Below are 19,938 nucleotides of genomic sequence, written 5' to 3' on the forward strand. Positions count from 1 at the left end.
AGTTCTGCAGCCAGGGAGCTCTGCCTGCCTTCTCTAGCAGGTGAAACTATAGGTGATGGAAATGACTGTCCCTCCTTTCAGGGGACAGGAGGATCCTTTGGTTGTTCCTAAGAAGGCATAAACAAAATATTGGCTGAGCACAGACAGATGTTAAGGTTATACTCTGCACATGAATTCATGTACTAGAATTCACTTTAATGGAGTCGAGCTTATGGTGTAAGATCTTGGAGCTCATTATAACTAAGTTGTTATGGGCTGCTAATTTGCTAGAAGCTGCTGTATCATGAGCTAGCCCAACTGCCTTGATGGGTCTCCTGGTAGTTAATCTGGATTAAATGTGAGTCTTTTATTTTTTCCCCTGTGGTCTCACATAATGATGTTAGCTTGTCTACAGTGTGACAAATTCAGTGTACCAGGAACATCTGGTACACTATTCTTTATGAGTGAAAATAAGCCTGCAAACTTTGATAATGCACATCCGTTAAGGCACTTCTATGTATTGGGGAGATGTAGAAGGATGGTGACGATAGAAGCGATTTGTTGGTCACAGTTCATTTTGTTTCGACATACAGAAACTCATTCAACAGCGGCATATTCATCAGTGCTACATTTCAGCAAGTTCTTGTGTGTTTGTAGGATGCAAATATGGATGTATGCCTTGTTAGGCTGTATGTAATTCATTCCCAGCAGAGAGATTTCAAAAGGGAAAAATAAAAATAAAGGGAAAGAAAACTAAAACCTTCACAGCGTGGAGATCGGTTTAAATTCAGTGTTTTGAAGTTGATCTGAGAACGGATCACACTGAACTGTTTCATGAAGCTACTCTAGTGAAGAGGGTATTTTTTTAATGGAATGTGTAATGTTATAAGAAATGAAAAGTGGAATCAAATTCTGTCATCCCATTTTGATTTACACAAGTGGATATAATAATGTTTTTAATATGTTACTACATAAGCAATGGGGAAATATATTTCACAGATGAAACAAAGGAGTTGTCGTAAGTGTGTGCATTCATATATCGTATCAAGAATAAGAAAGGTCACTGGGATGGCTGTCACTGTGGTATTGTCTGTACTGTGCCACCAGCTCAGTAATCTTGAATTATTCACTTAACCCCTCTAATTTCCGGTTTCCTCCTCTTTCCACAAATGGATTGTATTTCTTAATCTTCCACTGGGTCATTTGAAGATAAAATAGATGAACAATACAGCTGTTATCATACAAGTAGGAAAACCATTCTATTCTTATATTAGGGTACAGTTATAATAACAACTCCCTCTTACTTGATGTCAGCCCCATAGATTCCCTGAACAGTAGATGTGACAGTAGCAATTAAAAAACACTCTGGAGGCAACGAGGAAAGGGGGCTCTGAAAGATACACACACAAAAAATCACAGGAAAGAAATGTCAACAATATAAATGAAGCAGAAGAGAAAGGAGACTGTTTCTTGGGCTGTAGGGGCTGATAGCTGTCTGTGTCCACAGTGCCAGGAGACTTCACTCTGTCCACCTAATTATGAAAAGCTCTGCAGTTGACAAGGACAGTGAGGGATAGGCGAACAAATATCCTTGAGGACTATATTCTTGTAATGTAGTGCAAGGTCCATGTTAACACTGTTGACCTTCACATGTAAAAAAAAAAAAAAAAACACAACACAGTAAAGTGTGACTGGCCAGTGTGACTCGGTTGGGTGTCATTCTATGCACCAAAAGGTTCCTGGTTTGATTCCCAGTCAGGGCACATGCCTGGGTTATGAGCTTGACCCCCGGTAGATGGTGTATAGGGGGCAGCTGATTGATGTTTTGCTCTCACATCCATGTTTCTCTCTCTCTCCCTCATTCCTCTCTGTCTAAAAATCAATAGAAAAGAAACCATTTAAGTTTTATTAACTATTTTCTTGTCAATAAAACAAATGACTTCAATAAATTTTCAAAGGTTTTCTTACTTGGAGTACAGAAATAGATGAGATGGTGCATCACATTCAATGACTGAGGAAATCAGTTCATTGATGAATAGTTACCTTTTAACTCAAAACTTTCAATCTACTTTGTCTAATATTCAATCGGGCTCTACACTCCAATCAAACTGAACTCTAATTACTATGTGAAGCAACACATGCAAACATTCTGCCTTTGCCTAATTCAGTGCTTTCACTCATGCTTTTTCTCCCATCTTTTCCTCCACCCTTTCACATGGTCAGAGAGAAACTCTCATTGTACATCTCAGATGCTTCCTTCTGCATGTGCCTGATTTCTCCCTTCTCCCCACCCCCTTCCAGCATCCCTAACTTGTTGTCATCTTTTAAATCCATTTATGTCTCTCATCACAGTTTAGCATTTTACTTTGTATTCTAGTTAATGGTGCACAGAGTTCCACTTATTTACTACACTTAAATACTACCAGCGTGGTCTGTATTAGCCAGGGTTCTCCAGAGAAAAACAATTGATAGGATATATAGAGATACAGAGAAAAAGATTTATTATGAAAGATTGGATCAGGCAATTATGGAGAGTTCCACAATCTGCCCTCTGTAAACTAGGGGCCCAGAAAAGCTGTTGGTGTAGTTCCAGGCCAAACACAAAGACCTGAGAACCAGGAGAGCCAATTTCGAAGGCACAGAGAACCATGAGTGCTGATGCCTGGAGGCAGGAGAAGATGGATGTCTGGGCTCAAGCAGAGAGAGCAATTGCCTTTCCTCTGCCTTTTCCTCTATCCAGACCTTTAAGGAATTGGATGATGCCCACCAGCATTGCTGAGGGTGATCTTCACTCAGTCTACTGATTCAAATGTTCATCTCTTCCTGAAACATTCTCATAGGCACACTGAGAAATAATGTTTTATCAGCTATCTGAGCATCTCTTAGCTCAGTCAAGTTGACACATAAAATTGACCATTAGGCCCTAGCTGGTTTGGCTCAGTGGAGAGAGCCTTGACCCAAGGATTGAAGGGTTCAGGGTTTGATTCTTGGTTGCAGGCTCCATCCTCAGCCCTGGTCGGGGGAGTGTGGGAGGCAACTAATCAAGGTGTCTCTCTCACATTAGTGTTTCTCTGTCTCTCCCCCTTCCTTCCACTCTTTCTAAAAATCAATGGAAAAATATCCTCTGGTGAGGATTAACAACTACAACAAAAATAACCATCACAAGATTCATGCCTGAAATAATTTTGTACCATGTCTTTTCTACCTGTCATTCAATACCTTGTAGAATGTTTCACACATATCTGTTGCCCTACTGTTATTTTATTCATTCATTCCCTAACTGTTTATTTGGCACCTACTGTGTGGTGGGCACTACAGATGTGGATGAAAAAGGTAGCATTGTCCTTGCCTTGGAATCAAACATAAAAATAATTGTGACTTGTGGTTTGCTGCCAGACAAGTAAGCATGGGTGGCTCAATCCCCATTTATAGTTTCTGTTAGTGAGAAGGTGGTACTCATTTATGTACCAGATAAATTTGGTATTGTAGTGCTGAAGAGCAGAAATTATGCAGAAATGTCACCATTCTGTTGGGGAATAATTTTTATTTCCAAGGGTCTGTTGAGAATTTAGAGGCCCCCTGAAGAGATTTGAGACGTCTCCTTATCCTGAAATACTGATAGATGCTCAGCACTTAAAGAGCTGCCAGTAAAATAGATTAGAAAATTTTATGTTAGGAAGATGGTCCATCATAGGAAAATTGATTATTCTGCCGTGCAAAGGATATAGCATGAATGTATAGGAAAATGTCACCTTTACAATTGAGTTGTGTTTTTTTTTAATGTGGATTTCTTGAGTATAATTATTCATATGGTTGGATATAATAATTCCAATATTTTATTTATAGGAAGGCAAGGAAAACTAAAATAAGAGTGTGTGAAATGGTAAGCTGTACTCATTCCTCATTAAGAACATTTGTGTTATTATTTTGACTGTAAATTTACAGGTTGTGTAGCCTCTCTTAAAACAGTAAGAGTAAATAGTCCTAGAGTTTTGAGTCAATGGGGTTCTGAAGAGTTAGTTTGAGTTAGACATCCTAGTTCTAGTCGCAGCTAGTCTTTTGGTGAAGGTACTTAAACTCTTCATATTTGATATATCTCAGACAATAAAACGCCTACCTTATTAGGTCAGTGAGAGGAATGAATAAGTTAAAACACTAAGAAGAGTATATGATACATGCCAAGTAAATACTTAAAATATTAATTTACTATTGTCATAAATAGTCATTCCCAAGCAGGTGTAGGCATAAAATTACAAGCAGAAATGTTTCAAAAAGTGTACATATCAGGTCCCCATTACCTATGAAATTTAATTTTGTAGTTCAGGCATTAAAATGAGTTTGTAAGATTATCATGACATAGTTGAGAGTCACTCATATAATAGCATCACTAAATTATTTATGAGTTTTTACATCATCTCAAGCTACCAGGAATGCTGCCTACTTTATTTCATCGAGTCTTTATTTTATTTAGATTAATTAAATAAACTATTGTAAACATGTTTTATTTGGGTAACAAGGCACTTGGCAAGATAAAGTGGCAGAACAAAGCAGACCCAGCTTAAAGGATTGGGTCAGAAAGATGTGTTTTGTTATATTTTCATTTTATTGAAACTGTTCTGGAAAGGGGCCTATGATTCCACTTCAGGGCGCTGATTCCTGTCATCTTCTGTCTTGCTAGGTGACCCAGGATGACATTGCGGTTGTTTAAAACATTTCTCTGTCAGTTTTGTGAACTTTTGTAGACAGCTCTTTGCCTCTGTTTTTGACTCTGCAACGAGGTCTCCGTTGTTGTACAGCTGACACTGATTTGTTCCGTTCCATCTTGACATCATGGCTTGTTCTTTCCAGATTTGTTGGACACTTTGCTGTAGGGTTCCTATTATTACCCCGTCATTTGTGTCACCTTCCCTTCACATTTGGCTTCACAGCATGTCTCAGTGGTATGAAATTAGCATTGCCAGGAGTTTGTGGTTATGAAGTCAACTCATTCATGTTAAATGGAAATGAAAAGTATTGTGGAGGAAAAAAGGCCACCCAGGATCAAAGCCTTGATGAATACAGGCATGAGAGATACCAGGAACAAAGCCCATCTACACTGGTCTTTCATCTTCTCTGCAGAGCCACGAGCCAGAGGACAGAGAACCACAGCCCTAGACTCTGATCCTCTCCCAGGTAGAAGAATATCTGAGGACCACATTTAAGCAATGATACCTACCATAGTTCGCTTTGAAATAAAATATATCAGAACACTTGCACAGTCATTTAGCTCCAGTATTGGAAGCACAGTCATGGAGTCAGAGTCCCTACAATCATTGACTCCTAGAGCCTGAAGAGTAATAGCAGAAATGGGCCTCCATTCTCTCATTTTACATAGAACTGGCATGATTGTGTTGCTATTGGTGCTTCTAAGAACAAGGTCTTAGAACCTGATGTGGGATATGGTTTTGCTTGGAGGGAAAGTAGGAGGACCAACCTGTGTAACTTAGAGTATTCTAGTTTAGGGCAGTCGGCAGATGGTACAAAGGCCAAGGGCATTGTAGGTTCACTCCTAATCAGGTATGCACGCCTTTCTCTGAGAATTCCAAGTTCCTTTTGAAAATGACCTGACCTACAAATAAAGAAGGTAATAGGACTCTTAGATTAACTCGTACTCTCTCTCGGAAATGGCAATGTGGTAATGAGACTTTTTAAAAGGGAAACCCCCATAAACCTAGAAAGTGGATGAATAATGAACTGTATTTCACTGGGTGGCAGTGGCTGCGGCAGTAGGCGCAGCGGGGCAGGGATGAACAGAGCGGTGTCCAGCCCAGGTTTGCGCTCTTCCCTAGCTGCCTGCCACTTAGTGCATGACTACATCCCTTGGGGAATGTTGGACTTCCAGTGGGGTGTGCAGGAGGCAGCCAATCAGTTATTCTCTCTCATCATTGAAACCGGCAGTCTGACATCCCCTGAGGGGTCCTGGATTGTGAGAGGGTGCAGGCCAGGCTGAGGGACCTTAATGGTGCATGAATCCGTGCATTGGGCCTCTAGACACATTGTAAAATACTAGAGACCCGATGCATGAAATTCGTGCAAGGGGCTTGGATCTAGCAACCCCAGCTTCATCTGGAAGGTCATCTGGACGGTCATTCTGCTGTTTGGTCTAATTAGCATATTATCTCTTTGTTATATAGGATAAGTCATCACAATTGAAGAGATAGTAAACCCTGTGATGTTAAATAGAAAAAATAAAATCTTAGAACAGATCAATCTTAGAACTGATAAAATATCATATATACTAAAAGCATATTATGCAAATTATCCACTCAATCGGGAGTTTGACCAGGGGACGGGGCTGGCCAGGGGAAGGGAGGGAGGCCCTGGTTGGCTGCCACCAGCTACTAGGGACCCTACTAGTGCACGAATTTTGTGCACTGGGCCTCTAGTGGAATATAACATGGTAAATAACTTATGGAGTTCCACACAGTAGAAATAAACATATAGGCCAATTTATAAGGAACATCTTCCAAGGTTTGTGGGAGTGGGTATGTAAGCCAGGAAGTATAGCTAGAAGCAGGAGATTAGCTGAAAATCTGTTTATAATCAGTTTGACTGCCAAGTGCCCAACCCCATCATGCACAGCTGGTTGACTGTTCTCCACACTTGCAAAGACCAGAGTTTTATTCACTGGATGGGATAAAATTAGTCTCAACTCCAGGATCACTGAAAAGAGTGTTTAAAGCGGTGCGTTGCAAGTTGAGAGTGGGAGAAGTGAAATTTTACTTATTAAATTTTGAGCCCCTCCCTGCCCCTGGCCTCTACTCCACACAGTTTTCAATATAGGGACAGCCATATGTTTACACTTAAACCTGGAGCTTGGGAGAATCTTCTCTGGGAGTTTTACATGCACACCTGGTGGTTCTGTAAGAGAATAGCTAGCAATCCCCACTTAATGCTAAGAGTCTGACAGCTCGCTAACCCTCACCCTGCCTCTCCAAATAAAAGTATGGAACTTAGATGTCTCAAAATGCCTATTACATGAGAGATAGATTCTAAAACAAACAAAATCATTATAAATAGTAACTATGCTGAGAGAAGGAAACATAATAGCATCATCATTGAGAGAGAAAAGAGATGGCTTCACATCTATAAAAGGAATCATGGATGAAAAAATAATTATTCAGAGGAAAAAACATTTTTTAGTAATTAAAAGTATATTGTCCAGCCGGTGTTGCACAGTGGTTGAGCATTGGCCTATGAACCAGGAGGTCACAGTTTGATTCCCAGTCAGGTCACATGCCCAGGTTGTGTGCTTGATCCCCAGTGTGGGGTGTGCAGGAGGCAGCCAATCAGTGATTATCTTTCATCATTGATGTTTCTATCTGTCTTTCCCTCTCCCTTCCTCTCTGAAATCAATAATATATTTTTTATAAGTTTAACAACAGCAATGAACCACTTGTTAGTGACCTAAATGATTAAACAGAGGAAACTTTCCAGAAAGTAAAGCAAAAGGTAAAGAGATTGAAAACTAGAAGAGAAAAAATATTAAAAGAAGAATCTTAGAGAACTGGTGCAGATTTTAATATCTGAATGATGAGTTAAAGAAAAAAAACAATAGAAAGATATTTAAAACAAAGGGAAGAAAAGCATAAATTTTCATTTCAATAGAATGGACTAGGATAGAACAGCATAACTTTCTAAAATGTCCAGAAGATGATTAAAAATAGATTGATATCAAGACACATCACAATTAAATTTTAGAACAGTGGGGACCAATAGAAGACACAGGTTTTATAGGAGGAAGTAAAGTCATACAAAAATAATAGGAGCTCAGAATGTTTTGCATTTCTCAACAGTGACACTGGAACTCAGAGGATAATGAAGGGGTATCTCAAAACACTGAGGAAATAATCTGTAAAACTTAGAATCATCTATTTCTGTACCCAGCCATAGAATTACATGAGAGTAGAATAAAAACAGACATAAAGTCTCAAAAAACTGCCTCCCACTTAGTCTCACTAAAAAAAGAAAGGGATACAGGAAAATGAAGACAACAGGTCCAGGAAAGAAGGAAACCACAGAAGAAGGACAAAGGAAATCCCCAGCCTGGAGGTGAAGGGAGGTCCCCTGGTGACAGCTGTGAGGAGAGGCCAAATTAGAGCGAATTGGAAGGCACCAGAAGAGATTTCCTCAGTGGGTGGAATCGACATATACAAATTGAAGACATTTTGTGGTTGGATTCATCATAAGTACATAAACAGTGGAACAAATGGACAATAGTAACAAAAAAGGCAAGCTGCTCACATAGGGAAAACAAAATATTGTGTATTGATGTTAAAGAAATCATGTAATAAAGCATTTCCATCATGATATTGTTCTACCTAAAATTGCAGGTTAGCTCTATGGGGAACCTGTGGGGAAATGAGAAATGTGTGTAGGCATGATGACAGATGGGGAAATAGAGCTAAATTCTCATCTTCCATTGTGAGAATTCCATTGATGAGGCCTATAACTAAAAATTTAAGGAATAATAATATTAGAAAGTTAATTGAGATATGGAAATAAAAGTTAGAAAGTGGAGTTGAAAGCACTTGCCTCTGAAGAAAGTAGGGATTGCTACTGTTTTTCAAATAAACTTGATTCATATTTGGCCCATTTTAATTTATGTATGTACATTGAGATTTAAAAATAATTACAGCCTGGTTGGTGTGGCTCAGTGGTTGAGCGATAACCCAGGAACCAAGAGGTCACTGGTTTGATTCCATTCAGGGAACATGCCCTGGTTATGGACTCGATCCCCAGTAATGCGTGTGCCTACTCCTAGAGTAAATGATTTTCTCTCATCATTGATGTTTCTACCTCTCTATTCCTATCCCTTATTCTCTCTATAAAATCAATAAAATATATAGTGTGAAAATATGAGTGACTGTGATATATATAATTTTATATAGGTATTTATAATTATATATTTTATATGTATATATGTGATCAAGTATTCACTGACTCAAAAGAAAAAAAGCAAAGAAGAGGAAATTCCAACAAAAAAGACACCACCAGAAAAATCTTTAACAGTTCTTTCACACACTTTTATTCTTACAATTGATTAGAGTGATGAATTGAGAGAATAACATGATGATGAAGACTTTTCATAGAACTAGTGATTTTCTTAAATTCTTGAGAAGTATTCTCTCATGCAATTGGAGTCTTGAAATACTTTATTTGAAAAAAAATTATTGTATAACCAACCACTTGGCCATTCCATTCCAAGAAGCTGCAACACCAGGACCATGGTTCCTTCATTCATAAATAATCACTTACCTAGCCCAGTTACATATCAGGCACTTTGCTTTCAGATAAAATGATGATGTTGGGCCTAATCCCCTCCTTAATAAATTTATGATCTAGGAGGACTACAAATGCTTGAACAGAAAGTCACGATAAAACACCTAAAGTACAAGGATAAAGGTATAAACTGATTATCATTGGATCACAAATAATAGTATTGTACACACCTGAGAAATCATTAGAATGGTGGTCCTTCTATTGCTCATTGATAGAATTCCCTTTCTCATGTAACTTAACTCAGCAGGAGGAATATCCAGGAGAAGCCTGGAACCTTCACTACAGTGGTTAGACCTAGGAAGTCCCATGCCCCCTTCTGCTTTTGTCCTTGTGCCTTATCCTTTGCACAGGACCACTATCTTGTGTCTGAGTGGATGCTGGTCATTAATATCCCCCTTTTTTTTCATATGGGAGGAGAGTTTGACAAAGATGATGGATGCATGAGCATGCAGAGTCCACACAGTCTCGGGATATGCTATGGGTCCACTTTCCCACTTCGTCTAGCTGGCATGAGCAGTTTGAATCCTATCATTGGATTCTAGCAGCCAGATCCACATTGGATTCTAGCAACCAGATCCTCATTGGATTCTAGCAGTCAGAGCCACAACTGTGGAATCATGTGACTTCCAATGTCTAGCATCTCATCCATCTTCTCCATTATCCACTCCTGTCTAGTCTCTTTCCCACCTTCTCATATTAGGGCAGTCATGGCAATATTTACTTAATTCACTCTTTAGTCTGAGGTTTTATATTTTCTCAAGTCTAGCTTGTATGATCCTAACTGATGTTATCCCACAATGTTAAATTAAGTATTTATTGAAAGAATTAATGAAACCAGGAGTATGTGTTTTCTGATTTCATTTTCATACTGAATTAGCTAAGCCTCTGTAAGAGATTTACATGCTTTTATCCATTTAAAATATTTAATAAACACCATTTAATTAAGCCAAATTAATGATTCATTTAGTCTATTTAGGGCAAAGTTAGACAACTGTATAATTTTTTTCTTGTAATCCTAATGTATTATGTGACTCAATGTGCTATTCTAAGAGAGACGATCATTTAAATCTGGCTCCTCATAAATTTTAATGAACTTTGGCGTCATACATTTGCTACTTTTATAAATTTTTATGATCTCTAAAACAAGACAATTTCTACATAATGGGGAGATTTAGGTCTAACACTACTTTGTGTTTCCTTTAAACTTCCTTTACTGCAGGCTGTCCTCTCTTCCTCTCTAATCCACCCACTGTTTTTCATTCCCATGAATTCCCAATTTCTCTGGACAGTTTCTGAATCATATTTTGGAGTAGTTTTAAAGCAATTTTATTTAAGTATACCTGAAAAGCTGCATATATTAAATGTGTACAATTTGATAAGTTTATATATGTGTGTATATATACACACACACACACACACATATAAGTTTATATATGTATGTATGTATATATATATATATATATATATATATATATGTAATATATATATAATTCCTGCCATGTATACTGTCCTAGTAATTAAACACTCAATAGTCAATAAACATGTTAGCCTCCTATTTTGTTAGGTATTGTGTTATTATATTAATAAAATGTAGTATTTCGGATGAAGAAGAGAAAAGTACTTGCACCTAAGGGCCTTGACATTTACTGTGTACTCCTTAGCAAAGCACAGAGGGATAATTCACTTAATTACTTGCTTGTTTCATACACGCAATGACAAAGTAAGCATTTAAGGAATGGACATTTTTAAAAGGCAGCACATTGATTCAGTTCCCTTAATAAAGAAAATGTCAATTCAATTAAGAAGTCATCCAGCAAATAAAAGAAACGACCCAAAGTTAGCCTCAAATTTTAATACTGCAATAGTGAACAACATTTTTTAAGTATAAAAACTTAGGTACTGAGCTGGTTACTTGTTCATTTTTAAATAATATGGAAAATATTTATTTAAAAATCAAGCATAGAGGACAACCTGTTAGTTCTTTAAAAATTATCCAGCTTTCAGTAAAGATATAGTAACAGCATTGGGAAATACTTTCAACAGCAACAAAAACATACATACCAGAAAAATGAAACAACAGTTTTCAAGACCCTGACTTTTAGACAATGAAGGATGGTGATTCCTTAGAGACACGAAGCAGAAATGGTGAGCCCTGCAGTTGTCCCAGCTTACTGCCGTGGGAAGGTTTCTTCTGGAAAGTATAGAAGGGGTAACCCAGACAGAGCCAGAGAATTTGCTGAGATGGGGAGACAGCACTGAGAGTCCAGGAAGCTAAAGGTGGCTCGAATTTGCAGGGGAAAATAGAAGAAAGGATATTGCTACTCAAACTGAGAACCCCTGAGATCTGCAAAGGTTCACCTTCTCCTATTCAGTAGAGAACTGTGCAGTCCATGTGTGTAAGGAAGCCAAGGGGCCGAGAGAGAACCATCTGAAAGAATGGGAGGAAATAACACCTGTTGCTCACACCAGGGCTAAGATATGTGCCGGCGCCCACCAGTCCAGCTGGGAAACCCCCTGGTTCATGTGATGCTGAGTAGAGGACGCCAAAGGGACTGCCTAGGCAGTGTAGGGTAATTAGCCCTACACCAAATCCTGTTCTGTCGCTCCAAACAAATCAATACAAGACTCAAATGTAACACATTCCTTTCATATAACTGTGCCCCTGAACAGATCTTAAGATAACTGTAGGAATATGAAGACAACCAGGACAAAACAAAGTAGCATTCAAATGTTTTATGTTCAAAGATCACCACATGTGAAGAGGAGTGGAAGTGGAGCTCACACTAAGGAGAAAAAACAATCAGTTGAAACTGACACAGATGCTAGAATCAGGACATTTAAACAGTTTTTATATGTGTTCCATATGTTCAAAAGTTAAATAGAGCCATGGAAGATATAAAAATTTCCCCAATGAAACTTCTGGAGATGTTTGATTCGTCTGAGGTAAAAAAACAAACAAAAAAACACTCAATAGGATTGATGGTAGATTTGACATTGCACAAGAAAAGACTGGTTAACTCAAAGACACCAATAGAAATTATTGAAAATGAAACACAAATGGAGGAGAAAAAAATTTTTATATGGGAAAAGAATTTCTGAGCTTTGGGACAATTCCCAGTGACCTAGTATACACTTAACTGTACTCACTGAAGAAGCGAAGACAGGAGGGAAGATAAAGAAGTCTTTGAAGAAATAATGGCTGAAAATTTTCAAAATATGAAGGAAACCATAAATCCACACATTGAAAAATCCCATTGAACCCCAAGCATAAGAAACATGAAGGAAACGACTCCAAGGAACACGAAAATCTAGTTATTCGGCACCAGTGAAAAAGAGAAAATCTGAAAAGGAGTCAGAGAAAAAAGACATTATATAAAAAAGCAAACAAAGATAAGTAATACCATAGATTTTTTTTTCTTTGTCAGAAACAACGCAAATGAGGGGACAGTGGAGCAAAAATGTCTTAAAAAATGAGGGGAAATAAAGACTCCTGTGAGCCATGTAAAGCTGGAAAAATGTATCGCCTATGGAACCACATACAAGAAATATTGAGGGAAGTCGTTTAAACAGAAAGAAAATGATGCCAGATGGAAATACAGATCCATAAAAAGTGATGAGGAGCACTGGAAGTTTTGACTATATTTGAAAGGCAGCTTGCTAATGAAAAAGGGTCTCCTATCACCTCCCATTGATAAGAATGAAGTGGAGAAAGCATGCAGTGATGTCACAGCCTTGGAGCAAGCACAGGCAAGACAGCGTCTGTCCCAGGACTCAGAATGCTGAGCTGCCTCACCCTATTGGACTGTTTGTCACATACGCAAACATGCAGCAAATTGAAGCCCTTTAAATTATGCAAATAATGAATTTCCATCTACCTATAAGGAATTCTCTATAGCCCTCAGGTATTGTGTTTTTAAGGTGTTATCAATTCAAAGGTATGAGTTGGTTTCCTGTTGTACAGAGAAATTTAAGATACTATATTATACAGCCTGGGAATGAAGAATCTTCTAGAACTTTCATATTTTTGTGGAAAGAAACTGACAAAAAAGAGCAGAACTTGAAGGGAGAAGAAGAGAAACTTAGCTGCACAAATACGCTCAGCACAAATCTCGGTAGTCACTCTTTACAAAGAGTCTTTGCTGTCCTTCTGGATATATAAGAATAAAAGTTTGATCTCAAACAACAGCATGCCTCCTAAGTTTTAGCACCCCAACGGGAAAAGTTGATCTGTCATATGTAGTGTCTCAAACTTAGATCCCCTAAATAATGTCAACAAAAAAAATTCTGCTCTTATGGAAAAAAGCAAGGATATTTTTAATTCATGTAGAGGACACCATAGTAGATCCCACTTTTTAAAGGTCTCACCCAAGAATGTTCCAGGGTAGTAAGTAGAAATAACTCATCTTCTCTGGCAAGACAAATCCTTGCAATGTTGGGAGTTTTAGTTTTCCCAAACTGACCTCAGCCCTATATTTCAATATTTTTCAGCATTCTTCTTTCTTAATCACCTAAATATAACTGTGCAGCTATTGTTAAAAGAAGTTAAATAAGACATTGTAAAAACATTTATTTAGTTAAAACATGTAATTTGCTTTCATTATACTTATTTAAAAACTTAAGTGTATGGGAAAGTAAAATATAACAACTAAACTATGGTACAAAGTCCAATATTTGGAACAGCCAAGATTCTTGATATACTCACTGAATCATTTTTCATTCAAGTTAATCCTTTAACAGTGGACTTTGGGCAGCTCTGTAGAACCATTCTTCATTGGTTTAATTGGCTATTTTAAAAAATAATATAGCAAAATGTCAAAAGTTATTTCCTTAGTAACTAGTCTGTATATAATCAGTATCATTGCCATTATGCTTAAATTTAAACCATAAAGAAGTGTAGGTTTAAGCATTTCTTTTCTTCAGTCTATAATAGGTTAGTAATATGAGAATCAAATTAGTATATTGAGGCAGCTAAAAAGTCAGTAAGGCAGTGGTTCTCAACCTTTCTAATGCCACGACCCTATAACACAGTTCCTCATGTTGTGGTGACCCCCAACCATAAAATTATTTTCGTTGCTACTTTGTAACTGTAATTTTGCTACTGTTATGAATCGTAATGTAAATATCTGTGTTTTCCAATGGTCTTAGGTGACCCTGCTAGTGGTTCTCAACCTGTGGGATCCACAGGTTGAGAACCGCTGATGTAGAGCCTAAGACCATCGGAAAACACAGATATTTACATTACGATTCATTAACAGTAGCAAAATTACAGTTATGAAGTAGCAACAAAAATAATTTTATGGTTGGGGGTCACCACAACATGAGGAACTGTATTAATGGGGTGCGGCATTAGAAAGGTTGAGAACCACTGCAGTAAGGAATAAACACTATACTCAAGATGATAGAAAAATTAAATGTTCCTCTTTTGGTATCTGGGGTTGCTTGTCATCTGCCAAACATAGCATAGACTAATTTTTCTCATTTAGTCCTCACCCAAACCCATGTTACAGATGATACAATTGATATTTAGATTACATAACTTATTCAAGATCCTGCAGCTAACGGGTCCCAGGACTCTGATATAAACTTGGGTTTGTCTGAACTGCAAATCCTTCTTTGATTCCACATCAACATTCTATACTTCTCACATTTGACATCTTGGTAAACCAGGTATTTTCCCTCAACTGCCCTGTCATTTGGGTCTGAATTCCACTTTTTATACAGATGACAGAATTAAACTTTTTGGTGGTTTTCTTTCAGGAATTACAGTTTGAAAGACTGACTCGAGAGCTGGAGGCAGAACGCCAGATCGTTGCCAGCCAGCTGGAGCGATGCAAGCTGGGGTCGGAGACGGGCAGCATGAGCAGCATCAGGTACTGGGCACCCCGTCCCCGTGGTTCTGTGCTTCGAGTTGCCAGGGAAAGTAAATGGCGGGGTTTATCTTCTCCTTATAAACCTGGCCGTGGAATCGGAGCATTCAGTCCGATGTTGGAAAGGAATTGTAACCGACCTGATTTCAGATGTTCAGAAGAAGTCTGAAATGGCCTGGTTTGTACTTGAAACTCTTTTAACAAAATTAATCCCTGCCCTGAATGCAAATGATGCATCATTTTGTACAAAAGAAGGCTTTTAGTTCAGGCAAGTTGCTTGAAAGCAGGAGATTCTATCATAGTCTCCCAGTTTGTTGTTCTTTTCTAAATGATCTAGAGATGCAGGTTCTGGAAATGAGAGAGAGAACATTTCGATGCAACCTGTATCGTCTGCTAATATATGATGCTAAATTATAAACTTGCTCCTCCTGTATGTACCACACATTCAAGTGCCATGTGTAAAAAATATTTCAAATCCATAGATAGAATGATTGATTATTAAATTGGGGGTTGGTTTGAGGTTATGAAATATCTAAGAACAAAACAAAATATAGTCATTTGGCCACAGAATAAATGCTCCACCTAGGACCTTGTTTTTATATTTAAAAATAAAAGTGTGTGTATGTGTGTGTGAACTTGAAATAAACATACATAAAGTTCCATAAGTCAACTTTCATTTCTCAGAAATGCATTGTACTTTTCTGTCATCTTCTTCTATGTTGTGTTTGATACTACATTTTTTAGGGACATGTCTTGGTTAAGGAAATAATAGTTACTGTGGCAAATAAACTTCAACATTATAGTAACTTAGCAAAATAGCAGATTGCTTTTCATTCATGCAACAGATAGAGGCAGGGGATGTTGGTCAGCGAGCTGCCTTGCTTCCCTCTATGCCAGGAGCAAAGGCCTAACTCTTGATAACCGCTATGACCGCATTGGCAAACACGTCACTGCACCCACAGCCCATTGGTGAGAACCAGTCACATGGCCTCTCCTAGATGAATGGGGCAGAGATTCTTAGTCCTGGGGTCGACACCCACTCTACTCAGGAAGCAAGAGCTTGAGTTTGGTGAGCTCTTAGCTACTGCTGCCACAAAAGAATGAAAACATCACTGTATCCATTGCTCTAAAGCATTTATCATTGCAAGAGTAAATCTGTGGTTGGAAGGTTTCATGTTGGAAGCACCTGCCATTAGTCTTTTTAACATTGTTCTTGTGTTCGTGGAGCAGTGGGTACACTTTAAATAGAAGTTACTGCGACTCTTATTGTTAGACTAGGTTACTTGAATGGAGACTGTTTTCAATTGCAAAGCCGTATTTGGAGTATGTGGAAGCATATTCACTTCTGTAATACCTCGATAGTAAGAAGCCGCACATAGATAAGTTGTGGTCTCTTAAAGCCATCACCTACTTGTCTGAACACCCAAATTAACAGAAATAGGATAGACAAGAAAAAGAAAAAGTGATTTGTGTCCACTTGAAATTGTGTTCAGAAGGTTGACTGGTGTAAGATGGTGAGAAAAATATTTATAAGTATAGATTTTTATTACTGTACTAGAGGCCCGGTGCACAAATTCGTGCATGGGTGGGGTCCCTTCACCTGGCCGGCAATCGGGGCCAATCAGGGCCATCTCACCCAGTCCTGATTGAAGCCAATCAGGGCCGGTGGTGGGGAGGGACTACGGGTTGGCTCCAGGGAGTGTCTGGCCCCATCTCACCCAGCCCCGATCAGCTGGACCCCAGCAGCAAGCTAACCTACCAGTTGGAGCATCTGCCTCCTGGTGGTCAGTGCACATCATAGCGACCAGTCGGTCAACTTAGCATATTAGGCTTTTATATATGTAGATGTATTGAAGAGCTGATTGTTATTGCTGAATACCTCCTCAGAAGCTAAGCCTGCTTTGAGGGTTCATAAGCACCACTGGATTGACATCTATTCGGCTTTGAAACCAGTTGTTTCCCGATTGGCCAGATTACCTGTTGAATGCATATTCTTAATCTTTCTGTGTGATATTTTTTTTTTTGGATACTATACATCTTTTATTTTGTTTCATCCACCCCAAGTCCCTGGTAGGAGAAGGTCTGGGGGACTATGTTGTACCCTGTGCCTCAATTTCCAACTTCTGATTGGATCAGAAGTAGACATCTAACCCAAGGGCAATCCATCCAGTGAATAGCCTGAAAGAAATTGGGCTCTTACTCTTGAGAATGTGAAATAAGTGACCCCAGATCTGTGACCTCCAGTGGTGAATGCTAGGAGATGGTGGCCATGTGGTTTGGTGCCAGTCTAGGAGCCCATGGTGACAGGGATCATCTTGTTTCTGAATGTTACAGAGACCAGTTCAGTTATCACTGAAACTGCTGCATCTCTGATATTTCATTTATATTCTTAAAAACTTTTCTCCCCCCTCATTTTATTGGATTGTGTTGATTTCTTTTCTGAGGTACAAAGTGTCTTAGATAGAACTTATCATTGAGCTATCAAATTATTTTTTTAATATATTTTATTGATTTTTTTACAGAGAGGGAGAGGGATAGAGAGTTAGAAACATCTATGAGAGAGAAACATCGATCAGCTGCCTCTTGCACACCCCCTACTGGGGATGTGCCCGCAACCAAGGTACATGCCCTTGACCGGAATCGAACCTGGGACCCTTGAGTCCGCAGGCCGATGCTCTATCCACTGAGCCAAACCGGTTTCGGCAGAGCTACCAAATTAGACAGAAAAATTACCCATGACAGTGTTTGGTTCTTCACCTATAACTTGTATCCTTAGCTCGCAGCTCATAGTATATTATCAGTAATTCTGTGTTAAATGTATATTAAGTAATAGTGTTAGGAGCAGCGGACACTGCCTATTATTTTCCCTGCTATATACCTCTATAATATTTGGTTTTCATCAAGCTTAATTATTTTGTATTTTGGAAACCTCTAATATACGAATCTGCATTTGAATAGTACAAGCAATTTACTGATATTTCACTGGAGAAAATCCAATACATAGCTTCCTTTTCTTTTTCTTTTTTTTTTTTTTGTCATAACCTAGTGGTTTGCTCAGCTTCAGAAATGCACCTTTGGAAATTCAAGTCTTTTTAACGGGTAATAGACTAACCTCGTTAGCACATCAAAAGGGATATTTAAAAATAAAAAATAGAATATAAACAATTTTTGAAAAAGGAGGACAGGTAAAGAAGTCTGATAATTTAGATGTTTCATATTCTGGAGGGGTAAGAGAGTTTTATAACAAAAATAAAACAAAATTAAATATTTTTCAGACTTGTTATATAAATGATAAAAATGATAATTCTAGTTTGGTTTTCCTCTGCCTTTATTGGTGATAGGAAATTGCTTCATCTGATTTCTCAGACCTCATTTCTGGTAGTCACAATGACAGTTTGAACTTTTTGAAAAATGTTATTAGTATGCATTTATAACAGTCAACTTTATAATAGCCAATCAAATAAAAAATGAGAGCACTGAGAATTTGGAGAAGGGAGAATTTGGATCCAGTGTTGTAGCTTATCAGCTTCTGCATCCAAGTGTCTACAGTAGAAGTAACTACAAATAGGACCATTGTGATCTCTTAAACTCTTCACAGACTTTTATACACACCCAAATGCATACTGTAGCTTCCAGAATCCAGATCATTTAGTGGTTGTCTGAGTGTTATCATTCTCCTACCAAGAAATTATTAGTGCTTCTCACAGCAGCTATACTTCCACCATTTCTTCCTATGTTGGTTTCCTCACTCTGCTTCCAGGCCAAACCTCTCCAATCTATTGGATTCTTCTCCCATCCTACCATTAGTTTTGTTCCATACCTTCTCCCTGATTCCTCAGAACCATCTAGACCTGAAACTGGAACATTATTTATTCTGACAGTGCCCTTTATTCAGGGTCAGGATAAAATCCCTCTTGCTAGTAGCCCACTCCCACCCTCTGGCCAGTTGGCTCACACCTGTCCCTCAGGCAAAGGTTTGCCCAGGAGGTCTTGTCTAGCAGCCCCATGGGCCATTTATTCCCTCCCAGACTGGGACCCCTGTTTTGGTTTTATAAGTCCAGTGGTCTGAGGACCTTCCTGTGTCCATGGCCTTGTCATGCTCTACACCCCTGTAACAGCATTCTAACTCACCTCTTTGGTTGCAGTCTGCACAAATCTACCCTCCGTGTGGTGTGAGTTAGATCTGCATATGCATAAATCAGAATTATGTCTATAAAGGATGATTATAGACATAATCACTTCTGCTAGTTCATAAATATACCAGTATTTCCCAGTCGATGCCTGTGACCAAGGAATCCCTTCCACCTAGAATACCCTCCCTTTTTTGCTTTGTCCCTTTCTCCTGTGGATCTATATACTCAGCTGAGGGCTCACACCCTTCCGAATGCCCTCTTGACCAGTCCAAACTGGGCCAGGTGTCCCTTTCTTGGGAGTCATTAGAACTTAACAAAGCATTGAGGATGAGCCTCTGTTGACCTTTCTAGAAGTCCCCTGCCACAGAATATTTTAACCTTCATTCAAAGGATGTGTAGGGATTTCTTATGTGCTGCTGAAAATTTAAGGACAACAAAATTGATGTCTACTTAAACTCCTTGATTCTCATAGGCACTAAAAATATAATGGGAGAGAAATAGATAAAAATCACAGTTGGACATATCTTATAAACTCCTCCTAAGGAAAACCTGACTCTTGAAAGGCATGATGATTATGATGACGACGACGACGACGAACAACAATGATGATGAGATGATTAAGATAATGATGGTCTAGA

At 38.6% G+C, this 19,938-nt stretch overlaps 1 protein-coding gene across 2 annotated transcripts in view; it reads left to right on the forward strand.

Annotated features, from left to right (window-relative positions):
• The window catches only part of CTNND2 (catenin delta 2), a gene marked incomplete at its 3' end in the record, with an annotated part of 782,663 nt that overhangs the window by 282,735 nt on the left and 479,990 nt on the right, over positions 1 to 19,938 (forward strand). For both annotated transcript variants that reach the window (XM_079800721.1, XM_079800722.1), the window contains exon 3: positions 15,058 to 15,170. In XM_079800721.1, the coding sequence (XP_079656847.1) occupies positions 15,058 to 15,170 (113 nt within the window). The remainder of the gene's footprint in view (positions 1 to 15,057; positions 15,171 to 19,938) is intronic.

Source organism: Cnephaeus nilssonii, assembly GCF_951640355.1.
Source record: "Cnephaeus nilssonii genome assembly, chromosome: 2".
Classification (NCBI taxonomy): domain Eukaryota; kingdom Metazoa; phylum Chordata; class Mammalia; order Chiroptera; family Vespertilionidae; genus Cnephaeus; species Cnephaeus nilssonii.